The sequence below is a fragment of the Phyllostomus discolor genome, chromosome 3, assembly GCF_004126475.2.
Source record: "Phyllostomus discolor isolate MPI-MPIP mPhyDis1 chromosome 3, mPhyDis1.pri.v3, whole genome shotgun sequence".
Classification (NCBI taxonomy): domain Eukaryota; kingdom Metazoa; phylum Chordata; class Mammalia; order Chiroptera; family Phyllostomidae; genus Phyllostomus; species Phyllostomus discolor.
The window spans coordinates 163,233,487-163,258,276 of NC_040905.2; the positions used below are offsets into that span (position 1 = coordinate 163,233,487).

The 24,790-nt window shown below is 35.7% G+C and overlaps 1 protein-coding gene across 10 annotated transcripts in view; it reads left to right on the plus strand.

The window, feature by feature from the left end:
* RFX3 (regulatory factor X3) overlaps positions 1–24,790 on the plus strand; it is a 274,512-nt gene that overhangs the window by 226,205 nt on the left and 23,517 nt on the right. For all 10 annotated transcript variants that reach the window (XM_036021696.1, XM_036021688.1, XM_028512691.2 and 7 more), the window contains 4 exons: positions 3,859–3,956; positions 7,002–7,151; positions 14,710–14,918; positions 20,816–20,969. In XM_036021696.1, the coding sequence (XP_035877589.1) occupies positions 3,859–3,956; positions 7,002–7,151; positions 14,710–14,918; positions 20,816–20,969 (611 nt within the window). The remainder of the gene's footprint in view (positions 1–3,858; positions 3,957–7,001; positions 7,152–14,709; positions 14,919–20,815; positions 20,970–24,790) is intronic.

Genomic DNA, 24,790 nt, shown 5'->3' on the forward strand with positions numbered 1-24,790 from the left:
TCTCATTTAGGTTTGCCACGTAGAAAGTGTACAATGCAGGGTATTGCCTGAAAGCAGCCTAGAGCAGAATTGTAGTAAAAGGGGAACAGATGACCTGTTTTTCAATCCTTAGTAGTTTTCTTTTTGAAATAAAAGCTAACCTCTGGATGTGACAGCAAGAACACTGGCAAGCTAGTCAGTCAATTATGTAAAAATTACTCTACACAAGGATACAGTTTCCTTCATGAAGCCAAAATTTTTTTGAAATCTGTAATTGCTAAGCCAGCCTCTTTCATGGTTGCTTTTTATTTAAAATGAATTTATCTTGGTTTCTACTAAAGTTGAATTCCTCTGTATTGTAAAAGCATTCACTTTGTCACCTACATCCTGTTAGGAGCACAATGCAGTTTCCATTTATTAACAGCAATGATTAACTGGCATTTTGAGAGAAAAAATCTGGGTAACTATGCAAGTACTGCATTTCCATCATGAAGCAAATAGGAATTACATAGATAAGTTAGATTACTTTTTGAAGTTATGGTTGCTCTTTACACAGAACAGACAAAGCTGTTTTCTGCACATGTCAATGTAAATGCTACTCTGGACACTTGTGTAGAGCACTTGGAATGATTTATTTCATGCTTACATCTTTATGAGCACATACTAGTGACCTTAACTTTTAAATACTGGGGACAGAATTTCCTCTCTAACGTGGCACTTATAAAATAAAAGCAGTCTTTTAGCTTGTGAAATTGGTGATCATGTACTTTAAGTATACCATTCACAGGTGATTTGTATTAAATTATTCAGACATTATTAAATAGGGATTTAATAGAACAAATAGTGAAGAAATTAACACTTTTATGTTTATATACTTTTTTCTAAATATGACAGATAATGTGGAAGATATGTTATTTCATATGTTCCTCACCTCTTTAAAATATATGCATAACTGCACATTTACATATAATATCAATGAACACACATAAATTTGTATAGGAATTTGTTTTAAAAAGTCCAGCTGCCATTGTCTCACATTTTTTTCAATTGCTAATGTTTTCTACTCTATCTAACCATGTTCCTGACTAAGGATTGATTAAAAGTGATATTGTTATGAAAACTTTGATGTGTAAATAAATTCTCGACTGATTTATATTTCAGAATCTGATTTTTTCTGATTTCATCGTGCTCCTTGTGCTCTGAGTTATAATCTCTAGAGATGTTTCAGAGAAGTTGCATAGGATAGCTCATTAGCCTATGACATCTTCCCACCGGTTTCTCTCACGAGATACAAGAAGAGATGTCAGTGAGCACTTTCTTAATTGAGTCAATTCAACAACATCAATATTCATTAACTAACTCTAAAATCTTAAGTTTCCATGTTAGCCTCACAAGACTATAACTTACAAATTCAAATTTTCTAACTTAAATCATATATCAATTTTACGTTAACTTCAAGCCCCACAATTTAAATACATAATACATTTGACATTTGTTTTTTGTAAATCGTGATTTAGAAACCAATTTATTCAGTCAAATACTTTGTTTCTACATTCAGCAGACAGCTCATCTTCAGGAATTTTTAAATAAATATAGTTTTATAGTTTCTCTGAAATTACAAGGCTCATTAATGTGCCAAGTAAATTTGGAAATTTAATTCCCATTCTACAAAAAGACTTAGCAAAATAAAGCATAAAATACAGTTTTATGTTGTATGCATTCTGTATAGCTTTCTGTTGTATGCATTTTAATATTACTCATGAGCAGGTTGAAACAAGTTAGCTTTGCAATAGATTTTCCATTTCAAACATCCATTCATGAGAAAGGTTGTCAAAGTTAATGTGCACAGTTTGATCTGATGTGAACCCATAGAGCAAACATGAGTTTATTTTAAAAATTGTTATTTTCTGGCTACTAGTTCTTTACTCTATCATTTACTGTCCAGATGGGATTCCTTTTTTTAGCCAAAAAAATGTCTGCATCTCACACTAATTTAAAGTCAGCTTGAAGCTACTATATTCTAAAATATATTTATCTGAAAATAAAAAAAGTTTAAGTGCAAAGAATTGTATAAGAACTCAACTATTAACACTTAAATGTACAATTATGAGGTATACTTAAAGACTTAAAGGTGGCTCAAAATTTCATTTAGTACAAAAAGTAAAATTTTAAAATCTGTAAATATCTCTTTATTTTAAACATATCTCTATATTTTATGGTCTCTCTAGCATCAAATTTGTCTAGATAACACAAGACTCATTTTTTTTTAGGTAACCTTTCCTAGTTCTTGATTTTTTAGGTTAATTATTATATATTAATTATAGGAAATGCAAAATACAGTCAGTCAAATTGAATCTTGCAAAATATTTTTCTGAGTTTCAAAAAGCGTTAATTTTTTTTCACTCTTTTTCATTTCCATTCATGCCTGCCCTCCATGATTCTAATACATAATGCAGCAGAAAAATATTTTTTCTTTCTTTTTTTCTTTTTTGGCTAAAGTAGGAAGTTTTGGAAATTTAAAAAGATTAGTTCTCAAGAAATTTCCAACTCAGTGTTTCCAGTAGATGATTCTCATGGTTAATAGCCTGTACTTCTCAAGTGTTTTTCCTAATCAAAATTTAGCCATTTCAATTTCTCTTTTGTCATTTGACCAGTTAAATAAGTCATTGTTTAAAAAATAGTTGTTTTTATTATTGGATTAGTAATATTTGTATGATTTGCAAGTAACTTAAGCAAACTAAATTGTCTGACTCTGCTAAACAAAAGTAATAGAGAAGCATGTCAGATTTATTTGAGCACAGAAAGAAAAACCAAGAAATTTAATCCCATCATTAACATTAATATTCTTGGGAGCCTTGGACAAAAATGTAACTTCTGGTTTTTTTGTAGTAGAATACCAATTGTAATACCTACCTTTATCATAGGGAACCCACAAAGATTTATTTTGTGAATGCCTCAAATATTTATTAAGTGTCTGAAACTGCTCCTACACTTGGGCACAGATGAAGTAAGATGCTATTGATTGAATTACTTGTTGAACAAGAGAATTCTGTCTTCTATTGTACAGCAGTCTCAGTAAACAGACCCCTTCTTATAAAATAGTCAGTCGCCCCTGATAATTGAAGGTGCTGCTGATCGTTTTATGGCCACCACAGAAAGCTACTCCCATGGAACCTATCCCTATTTCAGGTTTTTACACAGATACGTGAAGAATATGGAATGGACTATTTTAGGAATATCTTAAGAATATTGGTCTCTGTGACAGCAATTTTATCACACTCATCTTTTATCTCTACTGCCAAGCAAAATAGAGAATAGTTATTCAGAATTTCAAGTTAGGCAGTTTTAATTGTTACCTTACTTTTTTCAGTAAGATTGAGAAATAACTACTCTAACTGATATGTTCTGATGTAAACAGAGGCGTAGAGAAAGAGAGGAAGCTTTGCATTTTCCTCTTTTTAACTAAAAGAAAATAGATTAAGAGCTTGAAAAATCAAGATGAAGAACTTGCAAGGGAAATAGGCTTTGAGCACAGAGCTGTAAATGAAAAGTGTTTTGTCTGAGATAGAAAATTCCATAAGTATATTCACAACTGGTATATGTTGCTATAAGCAAAAATGTTTGAATATTTCCATTTCCCAACCAAGTATAATAAGTTTCTGGGAGCAACATAGCTTTAAAAGAAAAAAACTAAACTCAAAGTAGAATTCTTGAATGCTTTCAAGGTTAGGAATAATGCTAAATAAAGTCTCATCAGTGAGGACAATATAAGTTCTGTGCTATTTCAAATGTCATATATGCATGTTTTCCCTTATTCTAGCATAAAGATTAATGTTCTTTTGCATCTTTTTCGTTCTACTTTTATTCTTTAACATTTAGGTGCCTTGACCCAAGCCATTCGAAATTTTGCAAAAAGCCTTGAAGGTTGGCTTTCCAATGCCATGAACAATATTCCACAGAGAATGATACAAACCAAGGTACACTTTTACAGCTTTGCTTTTTATTTTGTGTTTAGGAAATTATTCTGGACTTTGAATTTTATGTCCTGTGAAATGACATTATTTAAAATGTTGCTAGTATAATATATATATTTTAAAACTGATTTTTATATTTTTATCTTATAACCATGTAATAAGAACTTGCACAAGAGATGTTTGATAATACACCTTTCCAAAAGACTACAGAAGCATTTTAAATGTGGTGTATTTATATACCTTATATAAAGTATATATTTCAGATTGCTTAATTTCAGATATTAAAAAGAATAGCCTGGATGTTCATATAATTCTAAGTTTAATGAGTTTTAGGTTTTTTTAAGCAGGTCCCCTGCAATGCTCATCATGCTGTGAAAAGTCCATAGAAGTTAATAGTCCTTTCCTTTCAGGATTTTTTTTAACACTGGAGAATGCTTTTGTGAATTAAGTAATCATTTTTTAAAGTGAACAATTATTTCATAATTAATCAGCGTACATCAGGAATGTGAACTGTTTAACCAGAAATATGAATTCCAGTCTCCAATCACCCACTACAGACCATGTTACTTTAGGTTAATCTGTAAACATTCCCCACGGCAGGGTTGAACTCATTTTGCCTAAACTTTCATACCAAAAATTACATTTATGGGTTTTTGTCAATGACTATATCCACCATCAGACTCCAACAATATCCATTATCTTTGAATTTGAGGGTTTAGTTGATAGAGTGATGCTCTTGTAGCTAACAAGTCTGTTTGCAAAGACAAGTAGCTCCCAGTTTTTCTGCTTGGAGTAAAGTTTTACAGTAACACTGTGTATTTCTAAACGTACAGAAAAGACATTTCATTGATATTCCAGCTTATATTTTTGCTTTAGAACTATGCTGTTAATACAGTAGGGATAGCCACATGTGGCTATTTACATTTGGATTTTAAATTTAAATTAATTTAAAATTTAGCTCCTCAGTCACACTAACTACATTTCAAGTGCTCCATAGCACCATATGGATAGTGGGTACCATATTTGGCAACACCTGTGTATTGCATACCCATCATTATAGAAAGTTCTCCATGGCAGTGCTGTTCTGGAGTGCCATATTGAGGCAGGCAAATAAAGGAGGTGCTATTTGAGTATGATGGAATGATTTCCAATTTGGCAGAATCAGTCATATTTATAATAGAACATCAAACAGTTGAAAGCAACTCCCTTCCCATGTCATCAAAGTGGATATGGTAGTAATCCAGCCACCATATTGGCCATTTCATTGATTTCTAGATTGTATTTGATTTACCTTGGTGGAAGGTACCTTCTGCTATTCCTCCCTCACTGGTGTGCAGCATTTTTCCAGCCGAATACTCAATTAATGAAGATAGTCTACTCTGACAGAGGAAATAGAATAATGAGATTGTGACTGGCCATTGTTATCATAATACCTGGGTCCATATCCTCTCACTGTAATATAGTCTCTGTGGAACCTTGAGCAAGCTACTTATCCTCTTTAAGTCATAATATGTGTCTAGTAGGATGGTGATGAGAATTGAACAAATAATACATGAGGCACTTAACACAGTGCCCAACACATAGTTTGTACTTGATTAATATAAACCACAGAAGTGAGGAAAAGTGTAAGACTCTGTTTGGAAGGTGAGCAAAGTTCCCCCAAGATCCACATTGTCCTAAAATATTTCACTATGACAGTAGAGCATCCTTTGACCTGTCAATGCATTGGGCCACTCACCATCTGACTATTCAATCAGTTGCTTCTTCTGTACCAATAGTGATTTAATGCCATGCCATGCATGCCTATAAATGTATTTAAATGCTCATTAGATCTGCAGTGCATGTAACAAGTTTCCATAAGATCATGAGACTTAGATGTTTACCTAGACTTTTATTTTTTGGCATTATCTTTGATACCTTTCATTGTAACCCAGTTCATTCAGGGTTGCAGCAGGAAACAAATGGTATATCCAAAGGCTAAAATAATTGAAAAGTATTTAAGAAGGTTTTATTTCCAAAGGTATAAACAGAGTTAAGAAAAGGAATGCTAAAATACCTCAGGACTAGCCATAGTGAGAAGTCCTGAATATCCGTAGGTCTGAAGGGGAAGGAGGTGAAGGTTGTGGCATTAAGAGAGCCTCTTCTTGCTATAGGATGTGGTCTTAGAAATAGAAAGGAGACTTTGCAAAAACAGGGAGAAAATAGTAATTGTGGGGAAGTAAGTACTTGACCACTCTTTATTCCCATCCTTCAGTGTTTTTCCGGTGCCTGTCATTGGAAGCCACCTGGAAGTTAGAGTGTAAGGAGAGAGGTACTGTAGTATTTTACTTTCAGGCTGATCTTTCTGGCACAGAGCAGAATAGAGAAGGGTGGAAAGTAGATTTTGAAGAGCTAAGGGCAAATGAAGGTATTCTGACTAGCCCTTTTATAGAAATTTACATTCTGAAAGAGTTCTTGTTGCTTGTATCTAATAAGTTTACCAGCTATATATATATGTTGTTAAAAAGGCTGTTGACACTTTTTTCACCTCAGAATTACCCAGATTTCTATAACATAAAAGTAGTAAATGAATCTGAATGACAGCACTTTGGAAAGTATATACTTTTATCCATTTAAAAAAGTAAGGCTCTATAGTTTGGTTTTCCAAGTAAAAAGAAAAAAAATTATTTGCTAAGTTTGTAATTGACTATTCTATAGAGAGTAGAAAAAAAGGAAAATCAACATTTTTCCTGCTTCCCTAGAGGAAGTAATTTCTTACTGTGGATGAGTAGTTACTTGTAAAACTGGTTTAATTAATGTTGCACTCAGATGTTGAAGAATGTGGGAGTCTGTTTTAGTCTTGACCTCAACCCACTTAAAAGGAAAATAATACTTTGTTTAGAGAGTTAAATGACATAATTTACAAGTTAGCTCTCTCACCAAATGAATTTGCAATAATTTTCAGAGGGAAGCATTTAAAATTTGGCAAGGGAACAAAGGTTTAAACATTTGCAGTGGTTTCTTTTACTGAAGGAAAAAAAATCCCAATTTAATTGGATTTCTTTACAGGTTGCCGCTGTAAGTGCCTTTGCCCAGACTCTGCGAAGATACACGTCGCTCAATCACCTGGCCCAGGCAGCTCGTGCAGTGCTTCAGAACACTTCTCAGATCAACCAGATGCTCAACGACCTCAACCGTGTTGACTTTGCCAATGTCCAGGTACTCCGTTTCCTTGCAAAACATGTCTTTTAAGGGAAGACGCTTAATTTTTTCATCTTAGTTAGGATCATCATATTTTTTTTGCAAAGTTTCATCAATACACAGGCAACATCTCTATTCACAGTGTCCTGAAAGAGGAGAGTTTCACTCAGCTGTGACTTTACTGCTCCTCTGTTTTGTGATTGAAATCTGCTAAGGTTTATTGTACTAGAAGAAAACACGTTACCAAGGTTGGCTGAATAGTTAATGGACTAAGGACACGCACAGTCATTGAAGTTAGATAAGCAGGAGGTTAAATTGTTCCATCTTCTAGCTGGGGGATCTTGACAAGTTACTTAACTACTCTGGCCTTTACTTTCTGTACTTTATAACACCTGTCTTAAATTATTGTTTACATATTTAGTAAGTTCTTCACATTGTAACACACAAGAAGTATTTTTTCGTAATAGTGCCCCATCTAGATAGAACAAAGAATAACTCTATTTCTGAGTTTCCTATAGGTGCCTGATATTTGTTCATTTGAAAAGAGTTAGGTGCAATATATTTGGCTATTTTGATCATCCAAATGAAAAAATATATTTGAAGTTCTGATCAGACTACTCACTTGTACTTTAAAGTACACTTAAAAAGAGCTAATTTAGGAATATTATTTGGAAATTCAACTAATAGTTCATTTTATATATTAAAGCAATAAAGCTAATTGTTACCATATAAAACAGTGCCATTGCTCACTAAAAATAGAAATAATAATAAAAGAAAAAATACATAAACTGAGCATAAAAGTTAAAAACTTTTGTGCTTCAGAAGAGCCCATCAAAAAAAATGAAATGGTGCGGCTCAGTGAATTGAGTGCCAGCTTGCAAACCCTAAGGGTCACGGGTTTGATTAAGTTCAGTCACAGAAAATAAATTAATGATTCTTAATAATAGCTGAGATTTTAAATTTTCTGTTAACATATTTTCTGTCAACAGATTTTTATTTGTGTGTTTGTATGTCTGCAACTCTAAGAAGTATTTACAGAAAGGAATTTTTCCAGGTTATAAACACCAACCTTCATAACATCTTTGCATGTAAATGGTCGATTATATGTCTACTCTACTACTCACTCTCCACCCACCAATATTGAGGCTACTTTTTCCCTTCTTGTGTTCTCAGCTACCAAGTTTTCCTGGGTCCACACAACATGATTAAGCATCTGCCCTCCAAATCCTCCTTCCTTTCCTCAGAAGACCATGGAGACAGTGCTGTACCCTTTCTTTCCCCCTATGTTTTACTTCTCACGTCACTTTTCATTTTAATGGGTAATCTTTCTCAGAGTAGCATATTCCATCTTTAACTCCATTCTTTCCCTTTTCTGTTCCCACTTTTGCCTGGTTTTCTGATCCTCTAGTTTTCTGTCTACCACCTAGTGTTCCACCTTATCACCCTCTTCACCTATCCCCTGTTCATTTGGAAGTTGCCCCCGTCCCTACAAGATTAACTTCAGTGAGACTGACACATATAAGGGTGATGGTCTTCTAGTGAAGAAATTTTAATTTAAAATAGTGAAATTACATGTAAGGATCAATATTATCATACTCAAGGAGCCTGAACATACTAAAAAGTTTCTTTCTGGATATATATGTGTCTTTTACCACTTCAGTCTTCCCTAATTATATCTTCTTTTCTTTGTACATTCAGGATAATATTTTGGTGCAGTATAATTGTTTTTTTTAATTGATAGCATTACAGTGGTATTATTTCCTAATTTTTTGTATGTGAATGGATAGTTTTTCATCTACATTATGGGCAAAAATGGGTTTCGATGGGTTTACCTGATAACCTAACTATTGTATGTACTTGTGCTTCTGTATTTTAAAAAAAAATCTGATTTTAAGGCTACTAACTCTACCATCTTGAATGTAATTTATTTGTAAGGTAAGAACGTCTTTAATGTTCATCCTTAGCTTTTTCCATTATAAAATTAAAATATTCAGGATCCTTTTACAAGGGAATATTTACAATATATTCTGTCAGTATATTTTCACTCTTGAGAGCAGCAAAATGAAGTATAATATAAAGCCAGACTTGAAAAGCCAGAATAATGTCCTGTGACTTTATTTCTCTAAGTTTGGTTTTAGATTATCATTTTTCTTGGTGAAAGCTAACTAGTAAGGAAACAGTGAGTTTGAGTTTATAGTAAGAAGTGAAATTCAATTCTTTGAGAGTACCAATAAGTTCCTCCTCCTAGTTATCCATGTACAAACAAAAACAATATCCCCTATAATGGGTATAAAGTTTCATTTTTGCAAAATGAAAAAAATTTAGAGCTCTGTTGCACAATAAGGACATGTAGTTAACACTCCTATATTGTACACTTAAAAATGTTAAGATGACAAATTTTGTGTATTTTTCTACCACAATAAAAATATGGTTAGCCTGGCTGGCGTAGCTCAGTGGATTGAGCATGGGCTGCAAACCAAAGTGTCGCAGGTTCGATTCCCAGTCAGGGTACATGCCTGGGTTGCAGACCATGACCTCCAGCAACTGCATATTGATGTTTCGCTCTCTGTCTCTATCTCCCTCCCTCCCCTCTCTAAAATAAATAAATAAATAAATAATCTAAAATATATATATATATATGGTTAGATATTAATAAAATAACTAAAAACAGCCTTCCCTGTCCTTTCCTGAAGGCCTCAGTTCTTCTGTGGGTACTCTACTGGACTTTAAATTGATATAAAATTTCTGGGAGTTATTTCACAGTGAATTTTAAAAGATCATAACTATTCTTATATTATCCTGTCATACGGGCAAAAAGAAGTGCAAAAGAAAGCAAAGGTCTAGTTACAAGATTGTTAATTCTGTCATTATTCCTAGGAGTAAAAATTTGGAATGAACAGAAATGTCTAATTGTATGGAATTGGTTATATAACTAGTGCTATATTTATACACTGAAACAAATTCAACTATTGAACATTAAACATATTTATATATTTACCTAAATGGAAAGATAGTTATTATATATAGTTAATTGAAACTAAGCAGAATATCTAGTACAATGTATAATCTGATCCTCTTTTATTTTAATATTTATATTTATGTATGTATACATGCATATTCATATTACATGTGAAAAGATTGAAAGGTATATACAGTAGCATATTGTAGTCATGTCTTTATGTTAGCATTTAGATATTCTTAATATTTTGTTCCTTTTGATTATTTGTATTTTCAGTTTTTCTAATAGTCACATTTTAATGTATTTAAAACGTTTGCAAGTGGTGTTTAGGAGGTGAAATCTGTAAGTGTTTATGACTAATTAGGAGAAAGGATAGTAGATAGTATCATCAGCTGGGAATATGGAAGAAACCGTAGATTTCCCTATGAGGGTATCAGCAGCTGGGGAAGTAAAGTGAATGAAGTTTGGCGTTTGGTATTCAAGCAACCTCCCTGTTGAAATGTCTCTTGAATAGGTAAAGTTTATAGGATCAGGAGAGATAGTGCAACCAGAGAGTGGAGACGAGGGGTTTATTCAGTTGAAATTGTTGATTTGAATGAATTGTCCTTTGAGAGCAGATAGAATAAAAGCTATAGACAGACACTCTTTACAGAAATACACACACATGTTCACGACGTTTCAGGTGTAGAATTAGGACCTTCACAGACTCCCCTCCACAGAAACCTATCTTGAAAATATTACCTGGACAAAATGAGCTCTGCTTAAAAACTATTGTCACATTTCATTTCTCTATTTTTTTAAATATATATTTGATTGATTATGCTATTACAGTTGTCCCATTTCTCCCCCTTCATTCCCCTCCACTCTGCACACCCTCTCCCACCCACATTCCCCCCTTTAATTCATGTCCATGTGTCATAAGTTCTTTAGCTTCTACATTTCCCATACTATTCTTGCCCTCACCCTGTCTATTTTCTCCTTACCATCTATGCTACTTATTCTCTGTATTTTTTCCCCCTCTCTCCTTCTCCCAATCCCCTGTTGCTAACCCTCCATGTGACCTCCATTTCTGTGGTTCTAGGTATTTCTGTTCTAGGTATTCCTGTTCTAGGTATTTGCTTAGTTTGCTTTTGTTTTCGTTTTAGGTGTGGTTGTTAATAATTGTGAGTTTGCTGTCATTTTATTATACATGTTTTTTATCTTCTTTTTCTGAGATAAGTCCCTTTAACATTTCATATAATAAGGGCTTGGTGATGATGAACTGCTTTAATTTGACCTTATCTGATAAGCGCTTTATCTGCCCTTCCATTCTAAATGCAAGCTTTGCTGGACAGAGCCATCTTGGATGTAGGTCCTTGCCTTTCATGAGTTGGAATACTTCTTTCCAGCCCCTTCTTGCCTGTAAGGTCTCTTTTGAAAAATAAGCTGACAGTCTGATGGGAACTCCTTTGTAGGTAACTGTCTCCTTATCTCTTGCTGCTTCTAGGATTCTCTCCTTCATTTTTACTCTGGCTAATGTAATTATGATGTGTCTTGGTGTGTTCCTCCTTGGGTCCAGCCTCTTTGGGAGTCTCTGGGCTTCCTGGACTTCCTGAAAGTCTATTTCCTTTGCCAGATTGGGGAAGTTCTCCTTTATTATTTGTTCAGATAACGTTTCCACTTGTTGCTCTTCCTCTTCCCCTTCTAGAACCCCTATAGTTCAAATGTTGGAACGTTTAAAGGTGTCCTGGAGGTTCCTAAGCCTCTCCTCATTTTCTTGAATTCTTGTTTCTTCATTCCTTTCTGACTAGATGTTTCTTCCTTCTGGTCCACTCCATTGATTTGAGTCCCAGTTTCCTTCCCATTGCTATTGGTTCCCTGTACATTTTCCTTCATTTCACTTAGTGTAGCCTTCATTTTTTCATCTAATTTGTGACCAAATTCAACCAATTCTGTGAGCATCCTGATCACCAGTGCTTTGAACTGTGCATCTGATAGGTTGGCTATCTCTTCGTCACTCAGTTGTATTTGCTCTGGGGCTTTGATCTGTTCTTCTGTTTGGGCCTTTTTTTTTTTTTTTGTCTTGTCAAGCCTCTTATATATGAGGGGCAGAGCCTTAGGTGTTCACCAGGGTGGGGCAACCCAGTGACTGGGTTGTGATGTTGTATGTGGGGGAGGGGTCTGAGAAGGAACAATGACCCTTGCTCGGCTCTCTGTCGGATTTCAGACCCCTCCACTGCTCCCCTCAAACAAACTGGTCCTTTCTGGTGCTGATTCCCATGTGGGTGGGTTTATGTACATTCTAGGACCCAGTGGGTCTCTCCAACAAACTCTCCCGTGAGGCTGGGAGTCTCTCCCTGCACCTCAACTTCCACAGGTATCCCCCAATCGGTGTTTTGAGGCTTTATTTCCCAGCACTGGGACCCTGGGTTGTGTGATCTGTCTCGCTCCCCAGCCTTGCCTGGTTTATCTGAGCGCAAATGTGGGACTGCCCGGTAAGCCAGCCACCTTACACACCATGCCTTGCTTCATAATCACCACCTCGCTGGGTCTGCCCGTTGCCACCCCTGCCCCAGGTCTGCCAGCCGCTGCCTGTGCGCACCCAGGGTACGCCACCTGCTTCCATCTTGGCGCGCCCAGTGCTACCACATTTTGTGCCACAACCCCTCTCCACCCAGCCACCTGACTCCACCACTCCTACTGGTCTGGATGAATGTGTCTATTTTAATTCCTTGGTTGTCAGCCTTCCATACAGTTCAATTTTCTGTCGGTTTTGGTTTTTATTTTGTCTTTAACTTGTTGTTGTCCTATTTTTGTTGTGCAAGGAGGAACAGTGTGTCTATCGATGCCTCCATCTTGGCCGGAAGTCCTCATTTCTCTAATTTTATGTTGAGGGAAAATGAGGCCATTGAAATTAAATGAGTTGCTTGAGGTTAGTTAAGTTGATTCATACCCTATGTTAAAATCCATGTCATCTGACTCTCAGTCAAATATTATATTATGAAATGATTATATTATGACCTTGAGAGTGTAGTTTTTTTTTTAATCATAAAAGACAATGTAGCACTGGAAACATAAAACTTACGGCAACCACTGAAAAATAGCCTTAGAAGTTCCTATTTTCATTGCTGTCACCAAAAGTGAAACTCCCCAATCAGAACCAGAAGGAAAACTGTAAGAATTGAGTTTCCTGGCAGGCAGCATATATCTACACTTTCTCAAATGTATTTTTGTTGTTATTGTTGTCTTCAGCTCTGTAAATTAATTTGCATTCATGGTCTGGCCTGGACAGCCCTTGAGATTTGTTTCCAATTTATAAAATGCAAACGGCATATGCTTCTACTTGGTACTATTCAGTGTTCGTTTCTGTTTTAATCCTGAAGGACTACTTTTGGTCAATCAAATCTGTTTATTTATCTGACTTACCCTAAATCCTCTCAAATGAATTGGATTTTTTAAAGCTTTATCTGATTGGAAGGAAACAAAAAGAACTTTTGCAGGCAGCATAAAAACCAAATAGAATGGGAGACCTTGTATACTGTAGGTCCAGGCTTTTATTTTTCCTCAGTAAACAGGTGTTTCAGTCTTCCCTACAAACTAGCTAATGTGTTAGGTTGGCCAGAAAGTCCATTTAGTTTTTCCATAAAATAAAAGATACATTTTTCATTTTCACCAATAACTTTATTGGTTTGGATATTTTGAGTATGTTGGCTTTCTCCCACTATTGGCTTCTAGTGGGTAGGGACCAAAGGTGCTGCTAAACATCTTCCAATGCATAAGACAGCCCCACAGTGAAGAATTATTTGGCCAAAATGTCAGTAGTACAAGAAACTTTACAAACCACTTTTGACACATTTGATCATTCACAGCACCTTTTTTATATATTGCACAAATCTTTTTTTCCTTTTTATTCCTGTTTACTCTATTACAGTTGTCCATATTTTTCCCCCTTTGTCTCCCCCTCCGTCCAACCCACCCCCGGCTCCCACAGTCCGTCCTCACACCATTGTCCATGTCCATCGGTCATTCGTACATATTCTTTGACTAATCCCTTCCCCTTCTTTCCACCATCCCTCCCCCTCTTTCCTCTGGTAGCTGTCAGTCTGTTCCTTGAACCAATGAGCAAAACAAAACCAGGCACAAATCTTTTATTGTATTTCAGTTGCATTTTTGCCTTTCTTAAAATAATAAAGCATACTATGCCAACAATCTTGAGCATTTTCTTCCATCTTCCAATATTAAAATGGCTGGCTGCATAAAAATTCATCAATTTTGATGTCTTTTTAAAAATACAAGCTGATATGACAGTTGTCACAATACAATCTAACAAAATTGTTTCAAATCACATTAAAGATAACTAAGCACTACTAGTACAATCATATGGAAAAAACTCAATGAACTTTTTGCCCAATCCAATAGAAAAACCAAGCCATGCTCTTATGTCACATTACTTTTGAATATACAAAGGCAGTGGTATTTTCCTTAAAAACTAATTAGTTGTTCATTTTCTTAATTCATTTAAGTTGTTTGAAGCTTTCATTATAATTTCCCATTCATGCATAAAGTTTGATTGCTGACATTCAATGAAAAGATGCTGAGTTGAACTTTTCCTTTGCTTTCTGTGTACTGTTGTCCCAGGAGCAGGCTTCCTGGGTGTGCCAGTGTGATGACAACATGGTTCAGAGACTAGAAACAGACTTCAAGATGACTCTCCAGCAGCAGAGCACCCTGGAGCAATGGGCTGCGTGGCTTGACAATGTGATGATGCAAGCCCTGAAGCCCTATGAAGGAAGACCTAGTTTTCCTAAAGCTGCCAGGCAATTTCTGCTAAAATGGTCTTTCTACAGGTATGATCTCAATTTTTACTATGCTTTATTTTCCTCATTTTCAAATATGTATATATATATATATATACATGCTTCTCAGACAAAAGAAAATAAGTGAGTAAAGACTTCAACTTGCAGAAACTTCCTGCTGTGAGTATCTTCACCCGAACTCACTGATTCCAGCATTATGGATTTGTACCAAGAAACATGAAAATCAGGCTTCTGCTAGGAAAAGAAGGCCTTTTTGCTCAAAGCACGAGAGTTCTCCAATGGGAACACCTAAGATTCCAGTCTAGATAACACGTTCAGCAACAGTCCAAAAAGGGCTATAGTCCTGCTGCTGGCAAACATGCGTTACTTAGGCTTCTTTCTTGAGGACTTAGCACCACTCTTCTTTTTATTCTCTGATTCAGTGATTCTCGGAGACCAGTAGCATCACTGTCACTCAGAAACATGTTAGAAATACAAATTCTCAGGTCCCTCCACCAAATCTGCTTAAATCAGAAGCAGCAGAGGTGAGGCCCCACGATGTGTGCGTTTTCAAATGTTGTCCAGGTGATTCTAGTTAATTTCTTAATCCAATCAATTACTTGGAAACCTAGCTGCACATCAGAATCAGTGTAAAAAAAAAATCCTAGGTATCTCTCAAAGCTTGCTGGATCAAAATCTTGATGGTTAGGGTTCAATGATTAGGAATAAATCAGAAATTGTCTTCAAAAACTTATTTGGGCTGATTTGAATGCATAGCTAGTTTAATATCCAGTAATCTAATAGACAGTATGAAGTGAATCACTTTTTGACTAAAATAATATAGACAGAAATTTTTGTGGACATAAAAGAACCCTGAAAGAAATAGGCCTTCAGATTACTTGGACCCAGAGAGCTTTCAATTAGGGTGGTAGTTGCTTTGGTTTTCATTGTGACTTCTTTTCCTTAACTGACATGGCCTAATTCTTATTTCTTAAACCAAAGTAGAGCTGCAAATCTACTATATATGTTTAATTAAGAATTAAATTATCCTTACATCCTGAAAATAGTTTTCTAGTGTTTAGTATAGGTTTAAGTTCAATAAAAGAAAGCCTGCCAGCTTTGTGTTGTTGTTTTTTTGTTGTTGTTTTTGAAATGAAATCATTCCGCAGTTCTGTCTCACATATACGTATTTAACACCTGTAGCCCACGCGATTTGAGAAGCACCTTATTAAGATGCTGTCTGACCCTGTGACCCGCTAGTATGCTTCAGTAAAACCAATGCTAGGTTTAAATCTGGGTGTTAATGAGAAGTATGTTTCCCATGGATACATGGGGATGATTTAAAAGACATTGTCACAGCGTTCTCAAAGTAATAGTAATAGTAGAAGTCAAACATTTAATTTGTGAATATTTCTTAAGAAGATTTCATTTATTTTTCCCATTTGCTTACAAGTTGATTTTTTGTTCATCCACCTTTTTTCCAGAAAATTATATAGATGGTGTATGTGCTTATGAATGATGGATGAAACAGAAGTTATACTGGCCAGTTGTTCTAAAACCTAAATGGCCAGAAGCAGAGTGCATCCTCTATGTCAGAAAAAGCAAGGGATTTTCCCCATTCTTATTGTTTCAGTATGCTGTTATGTTAGACCTGCCCTTACTTCTTCCTGTGGGTTTTTATTTTTACTATATTTAGTTGATAATATTTTAGAAATACACCCCTGGAGCCTTTGTCTCCCCAGAGATCTGTTACAGGTATATTGAAAAGAGAAAATTACTTACTTGTATTTCTTGTTCTCACAGATATACAAACCTAGATCATCACTTGCCTGCCCTTTGTCAGCCCTGAGTTGGGGATAATTGGCTTGTTATTATTAGACACTATTATGGTTATTATTTTCATTTCAAAAAGACTTGAAGGCATACAGTTCAGGGCCACAAAAGGAAAGGCATATTCAGACAGATGCATACCTCCTGCTGGTAGGCAAAGTCAATAGCTTAAAAACTGAAGAGCCTTTAAAATCTGAACTGTTTTTTACTAAGGCATAAGAACATGTTGAGTAATAAAAACTGCATTCACAAACTATCAAAGACGCAGAATTGCAGAGTATTTTTTAAATGTTTTGGCATTGTAGTAAGAATTTGGCAGTCACTTCTACAGACTATTCATTTCTGAAGTAGGTTAATCTGACAATATCTAAAATCCTGTGTGTCTATTTACATGCATACAAATACAGAAATGGACTGGCAGAGAATCATGATATCAGCTAGCAGTTGATGTATCACTGCAAACACCCGTTTTCCGAATGGGGGTTTCTCCTTGCCTGGCCTGGCTTTGAATGGCTACTGTTAGCTCCCAGTGAGGTGGGAAAAAATAATCACCGTCTTTCTTGAGCAGAAGTGGGGAAGTTATGTGGGCCATTTCTCAGCTTGTATATTTTGTGCATAACAGAACACAGCATTACTTAGGGCCACCCTGAAGGTCACCAAATATCCATTTTTAAGGGACAAAATTTATAGCTTTGATAGTGATTTGAAAGGGGAGCACAGGGAACCTAGTTTGCATACAACTAGACAATGCATAAACCTTCCAAAAAGTAATACTCTTTTAGAATCAACTGTAAGCACTGTTCAAATGAGATTTCACATCTGGGTCACAGGTGTGATGTTTCTCCTTTCTTCTTAGAATAGTGTGATACATCCCCCAAATACACAAGGAGGTGGATTGAGTATCATTGTGTCAGAGCAAATGTTTCAGTTTCCACACCATGAATTACAAGGTAAATACACAAGGGTGTTCCTCATCCATTATAAAATAATTAACATTTATAACTGATTTGGAAAGGAGTTGAATTCATAGTAACTTAGCAACATGAAATTCGATGAAGTCAATTTTGCAACATATCTTACAGAAGTCTGAATCGGACACTAGGTTTCCAATTAAACTGTTAATTGTGTCACTTAATACTTTGCTTGTAGGGCAGGGGCCCAACACGGAGCTAATAAAGTAGACATAGCATTAATAATATAATTCAACTGAGTCTTTTCTAAACATGTGACAGTAATTTCACGTCATGTATGCTCATCAGTAGTTTTAAAAGATAATTAGGTATTATAACTGAAGGTCAGCAGATTTTTTCCCATTTTCCAATAGAAGTTGGTGTTAGTGAGAGCTACTAGCAACCTCTAGACCCCATCCTGTATTCCTCTTCTCTTTGCTTACCGTGCTGTAACCAAGTCTAGCCTCTCCTCGCTGTTCTTACAGCACATCAGACAGTTCTGCCTCAAAGTCTGCAGTCGCTCTCGGATCCTTCCTCTAGGGAAGCTCACGTATTTACACGCTCAGGCCTTCACTTCAGTCCAGTTTCTGCTTAAATAGCACCTCTTGAGAAAAATTTTCCTGAATCCCTATCTTAAAATGCCTGCCCCCATCACTTTCCAACCTCTTACCCTGATTAAAATTTTTCATAGAATTTATCAGTACCTAACTTCATATTTTGTATCTACTGGTGCTTTTATTGACTGTCTCTCCTACTAGAATGTGAGCTCTTTTGAAACCAAATTTTTTTCTCTCTTGTTACAGAACAAGAGCCTGGCATAGAGAAACACAATAAATATCTATTGAATGAATGAATGTGAATTATCTTGAAAAAAAATAATTGACTTTGCATTTTTTAATAATATTAAAAAGCTAATCAGTATGAATATTCTCCTTAGTCATTTACATGATTTCAGGGTTACTATAAAGGCCTGCAATAACTTAAATCATTCATAATTTTACTACCTAAAAATAACCACTGATAAAGTGTTTTCTTTTAGCGTTATATAAAATTGGGATCCAGTTGTTTACCACAGTTTATTATCTGTATCTTTCCTTAACATTTTTCATTTAACATTATATCTTGAGTGTTTCTTGTCACTAAATATCTTTAGAAGCATAATGTTAATGTCCTCACAATATTCCATTATGTGTATATCTCATAAATTATTTAAATATTCCCTTCAACTTTATTCTTGAACATTTACATAGTTTTTGGTGTGATGCAATTATAAAAATACTTCAGTGATAATATTTATATAAAATTGTACATATATCCTCAAATTCTGGTAGGAGAGTTTGAACTTTTTAAAGTGACTAGTACTATTTTACTCCGTTGTTCTATCCCAATGCTAATAAAGTATTAAACATTCCTATTTAGGGGTAGGGTTTTAAAAGAAAAACTTATATGGGTAGATTTTATTGTTAATTGAGCTCTTATTTTTTTCTTTAACTTAATATTATATTACAGACATCTTTCCATGTTATTACCTTTATGTCTGCTGACCTCATTTCTTTAAAGTATTGCATAAAATTCTAAATATGAACAAACCATAATTTGTTTAATCAGCATCCTACTAATAGGCATCTAGTTTCTCACAGTTGTTTCTTACAAGTATAAATACTACTGTGATTAAAACTATCCTTGCTCATTTGTATAACTTTCTAGAATTGGAATGGTTAGGTCAAAGGATTCATGCATTTTAAATTTTCACAAATATTACCAAATTCCTTCTATAGACGTTCCATGAAGTTACACTTTCAGAAACAGTACATGAGAGTTCTTTTACCATACCCTCTGGGACACTGGATCTTTCAGTTTCTTACAGTAAAATAGATTATTATCTTAATTGGAATTTCTTTTAATTTTGAATAAAAATAGTCATTTAAAAATTATATATTGAATTTATTGGGGTGACATTGATTAATAAATTACATAGGTTTCAGTTGTACAATTCTATTATATATCATCTGTATTATATATCACCCTGACTGGTGTGGCTCAGTAGATTGAGTGCCAGCCTGTGACCTTAAAGGTTGCCAGTTCAGTTCCCAGTCAAGACACATGCCTAAGCGGGGGCTAGGTCTCCAGTTGGGGGCACACAAGAGGCATCTAGTTGATGTATCTCTCACACATCAATGTTTCTTTCCCTCTCTTTCTCCCTCCCTGCCCCCTCCCTAAAAATAAATAAATAAATAAGGTTTTAAAATTATGTATTTATCTTATTAAAAAATAATATAATGGCTGTTTAGTTTTTCTAAGCCAAAAATCTCTAGAAAAGATCACTGAATAGAAGCAATGAAAAACACACATGTCCACACATACCAAGATACCCTGTAGACACCCTACTCTGATTCTGAGTCAGAAATATTAAAGAGGTTTTACATGTAATGATTGGCTCATGTCAGCAAAGCCAAAATTTTATTTTGGGCTCATTTACTTTTTAAATGTAATTGAGTTTATTGCTAGCATTTTCTGAATAATATTGTTCATATTTTAGTATTATATTTTATAAATTCAATCTTCACATTTTCCAAATGTATACATTTCTTCATTTGTTTTATTATACTTACTTCTCATGGAAAATCACCTTAATATAAGTGGAGATCAGTAAGAAACTGTGACCACAATAAATTTGTCTTCCAACCAAACTTGCACGGATCCTTATACATCCTCACCTGCATTGTACATTGTCACATCGAGGACATTGCTTGGTACATTTTGTAACCTTTGTATGGCACCAATACATACTTTTTCCAAAAGTATACAGCAATGTCACTATCATGCAGAGGTGGTAACACGGTGTTTACCCCTCAGTTAAATTTTCACTTTAAGTTACCTTTTTCTTATGGTAGTGTTATCAACCTTTCAAAAATTTATATTCAATTCTGACCCCTGTGGGAGTTGAACAGAATCACCAGACTTGACTATGAGACTGTAATATCCCTTTTACCTCCCCCTTTCAAAGAGTTGAGACAACTTCTTTCAACCAGTGAAATTACTGCGTGGCAGGTCGTATGCTGTACCACCCTTTCAGACTTCAGCTTAACTTCTTTTAAGAGGAAAAGTACATAGAACTCAAATCCTGGTTGCTAATATTAGCTGCATATGTCTTTTCTCTTGAAACAGCTCAATGGTTATTCGGGACTTAACCTTACGCAGTGCTGCTAGCTTTGGCTCCTTCCACCTGATTCGTCTACTCTACGATGAGTATATGTTCTACTTAGTAGAACATCGTGTTGCTCAGGCAACAGGAGAAACACCCATAGCAGTCATGGGCGAGGTAAGAGAAGCTGAGAGAGCTTTGACTCACAAGGTTTTTTTAAAAAAGGGCCTGAGTTACATTTTAAACTAAATATATTATTTATTAAAGCAATGGTTCCTAAACAATAAGCTTTAGACCATGAAGGGGCTGTGGATTAATTTCAGGGGGGGGTTTTAATCCCTTGGTTCATAGTAGTTTCTTAATCAAAGGATTCTAAAATTATAGGTTATATCATGTGAAAGTTCATGTTTGAATATGTTATAAAGGCAGTTATGTAAAAGAAAAGTTTGAGAGTCCCTGGACTAAAGAAGACAAGCTAATAGAATGGAAAATAAGATTGATGCTTCTAAAAACACTAAGGGTTGAGAATACAGAGAAAAAAATTAAGTACGTATTTTGTAGACTCTTTTGCTCAGTGTCCAAAAATCAAAATGAAGAAGGCAATGATGATATGATAGCTAACATTCTGGGGGCACTGGTATGTACCAGGCACAGTTCTAAGTCCTGTAATGTAACACTTAGCAGTTCTTTGAGATGGGTGCTCCTTTACCCTATTTTACAGATGAGCATCTGAGATTCAAGATGAAAGCTAAGACACGGAGAGATTAGATGGTTACATGACTAGCAAGAGAGGGAGATATGGTTTGAATACTCTGTCAGTTTTTCAAAGCCATGCTTCTAAGCACTAAAGATGTAAAGAAAAAACTCTCTTCAGAATTTTTAGGTAGTAAGCAAGATGTCTGATTTTCAACAAACATCAAAAGTTAAAACTCAGGTTAATATAAGCAAGAGTTTGTTCATATAATTGGGGTAGATGCAAGTGCTTGGATGATTCAGCACTGGCTCATTTTGTTGTATTGAACTGGGGTGCTTGAGAGTTTGCTGGATTATACCAGGTTTGGCATTATTAGGAATGACACACAGCAGTACAGAAGACGTGCTTTTTTAAGCTCTGTGTATATGCTAATTTAAATTGAAAAAATGAAAATATATGTGAAATACTTTTTCTAATTTAACAGATATGATGTAAAGGTGTAAGTGTAAAAATACATTAAAATGCTTTAAGCACCCTGACTGGTGTGGCCCAGTTGGTTGGACATCATTCCCCAAAGCAAAGGGCTGCCCATTTGATCCCCACTCAGGGCACATGCCTGGGCTGTGGGTGGGGTTCCCAGTCAGGGCACGTAGGAGAGGCAGCTGATGTTTCTGGCCCTCTCTTTCTCTCTCCCTTCCCCTCTCTGTAAAAATTAATAATTTTTTAAAAAATTTTATAAAAATAAAATGAAATAACCTCAAGGACCTCAAAAGCATTCTAATATAAATAAAATACATGTTAAACCTATTCACAATATAAGTGAAAATATCTCTCTCTTTTTCAAAATCTTTTGTATGCTGATCTATATGTGTTTGTTTTCTAATGATGTTTAATGATGATTGTGTGAGATCAAGCAAGAATCACTGTAGCTCTTCAATTTTAATCAGGACCTCCTGTGACCAGAACAGTCGGGGCTTATCTTAGATTTGACTTGCCCTTAATGCCTCTCTCCTTAGTTCTTTTATAGATGCCTGGTTTCAAAGTGCCCGGTTGGCATGTAGATTAAGTACTGAAAAAGCTCCCAACCCTGGGCTGAAAACTATGAATTAACATGCCTTTTGGTGTATTTAACACATTTTGCCATTCACCTCATATGCTTCAGAACTTCATTAATACAATGATCAGGACAATGATAACAAGGATTCTCCTTAGCACCACGTGGCTACTCCTGATGCATGGTCTTTGCTTTCCTGGCATCTCTACGGAGCAAGGCAGTGGTCACGCACCGAGGTGTGAAGGCTGAACAGCCATCTCCTGTGCTTGTGCAGGCGGTTCTGGCTCACTGGAACGGAAATGAAAAGGCCTTACATAGTCAGTACCGCCAACTCACTAGTCTAACAGGCATTCCTTTTTTTTTTTACTATTATGAATAGTAAATATAAATATAACAGATTGTTAAATGAGGCAAACATATGATATGAATAAAATCTAGATCATAAAATAAGGAATAAAATACTTCCTGTAAGATCAAAGAGCTAAGCACACCTCTTGACTTCTTTGCTTACTATCTGTCCCCTTACCCAATTTGTAGGAGAATCCTTTGATCTACCTATGCTCATCCATTATTTAGCCCAGGCCAATTAAGATTAATTTTGTAGGTTTATCTCCCCATAAACACTGCTGTCCCAGACACCTGTTAGCCACAATAGACCAGTTGGCCATGGTCATGTTATCACATTGAAACTTTTTTGATTCTTGGGAAAAGAAGAAAATTCAAGAAATAGGAATGCTATTTATTTATGTGTCTCTCACATGTTATATTAAGTCTGCCCCAGAAGTCAAATCAAAGGGAAAGGGTTTTTCATGTTGAGGCCCCTTAGGTGACTTTCCTTTCCAAACACCAAGTCCAGAAGTACCTATGCACAGAATGGGGGCAACACCTAAAAATCACCACAAAAATAGTAATTGTCACTTTTTATTGAGAGCTATTATACGCTTAATAAAATTAAAGTCTTGATCTATCTATTAATGGCCTTTATCCAGAAACAATACTACAGTGCTCCCTGGCGATCGTGCTGGATAGCTGAATGTCAGTCTTACAGTTCTTTCTTTCTGGACCCCACATCCAACCAGTCGCTAAGTCTGCTCGTTACCTGCCCCAGCCAGAGCAGCCAGTATCAGCTTGCAAAACACACAAAGCTGATTGTGTCACCCCCACTGAAACCCTTCAGTGTCCTTCTCTTCTGTTCCTTAAACAAAATTCTTTCCTTGGTGCAGAAGGTCTGGCCCTGCCTCTTCGATTAAACCTCAGCCTCCCTCTTACTCCTGTTGCATTCTCAGTGATCTTTTTTATGTTCTTATTCCTCAAGCTTGTCTCATCATTAGACCACCGTGTAAATGGTTCTTTCTACCTGGAACTTCCTGCCTAACTCTTCCTTGCCACAACCCTAACTCCTGCTTCATATCTTAAACAGCAGTTGCTTAGGGAGGCCCAGTTCTATACTTTCTAATTTCTTTTTTTTTTTAAGATTTATTTATTTATATTTATTTTTAGAGAGGGAAGGGAGGGAGAAAGAGAGAGAGAGAGAAACATCAATGTGCAGTTGCTGGGGGCCATGGCCAGCAACCCAGGCATGTGCCCTGACTGGGAATCGAACCTGCAACACTTTGGTTCGCAGCCCGCACTCAATCCACTGAGCTATGCCAGCCAGGGCTCTAATTTCTACTTTTACTGTAGAACCTACACAATAGGAATTGCATAGTTCTTTGTATGATTTGTGTAATTGAAGACTTAATGCCTGGAAATAATGGAGGGCTTGGAGTCAGAAAAACTGAATTCTACTTACAGTTCTTTCATTTTTAGTGGCATAATCTTGGGCAAATCATGTTTACTTATATTGAACCCTAGGGATTATCTCAACATAACTTACTCATTTCTTTAACAAACACTTCTTACCTACTCTAGGCCAAACACTGTAACAATTAGGATATAATGATGAACAAGATGGATTTGTACCCTGCATTCAAGGAGCTTGAGTAGAGGACACATATTTTTATTTATTAAATATTCACATAACTACATAGCTATAAAGTCTGATGATTGCTGTAAAGGAAAACCAAGGGGATCAAGGAATACTTAAATCATGAGGCACTTTTTCTAGCCTGGGATAGCCAGGGAAGGCTTCCCCCAAATGCAGCTGTTTAAAGTGATCTACAAGACAAAGGAAGTTAATCATGTGAAGACAGAATGTGGGGGTGAGGGCTGAAGACCACCATCTGCACAGGGAAGTGTGTGCAGGGGTCC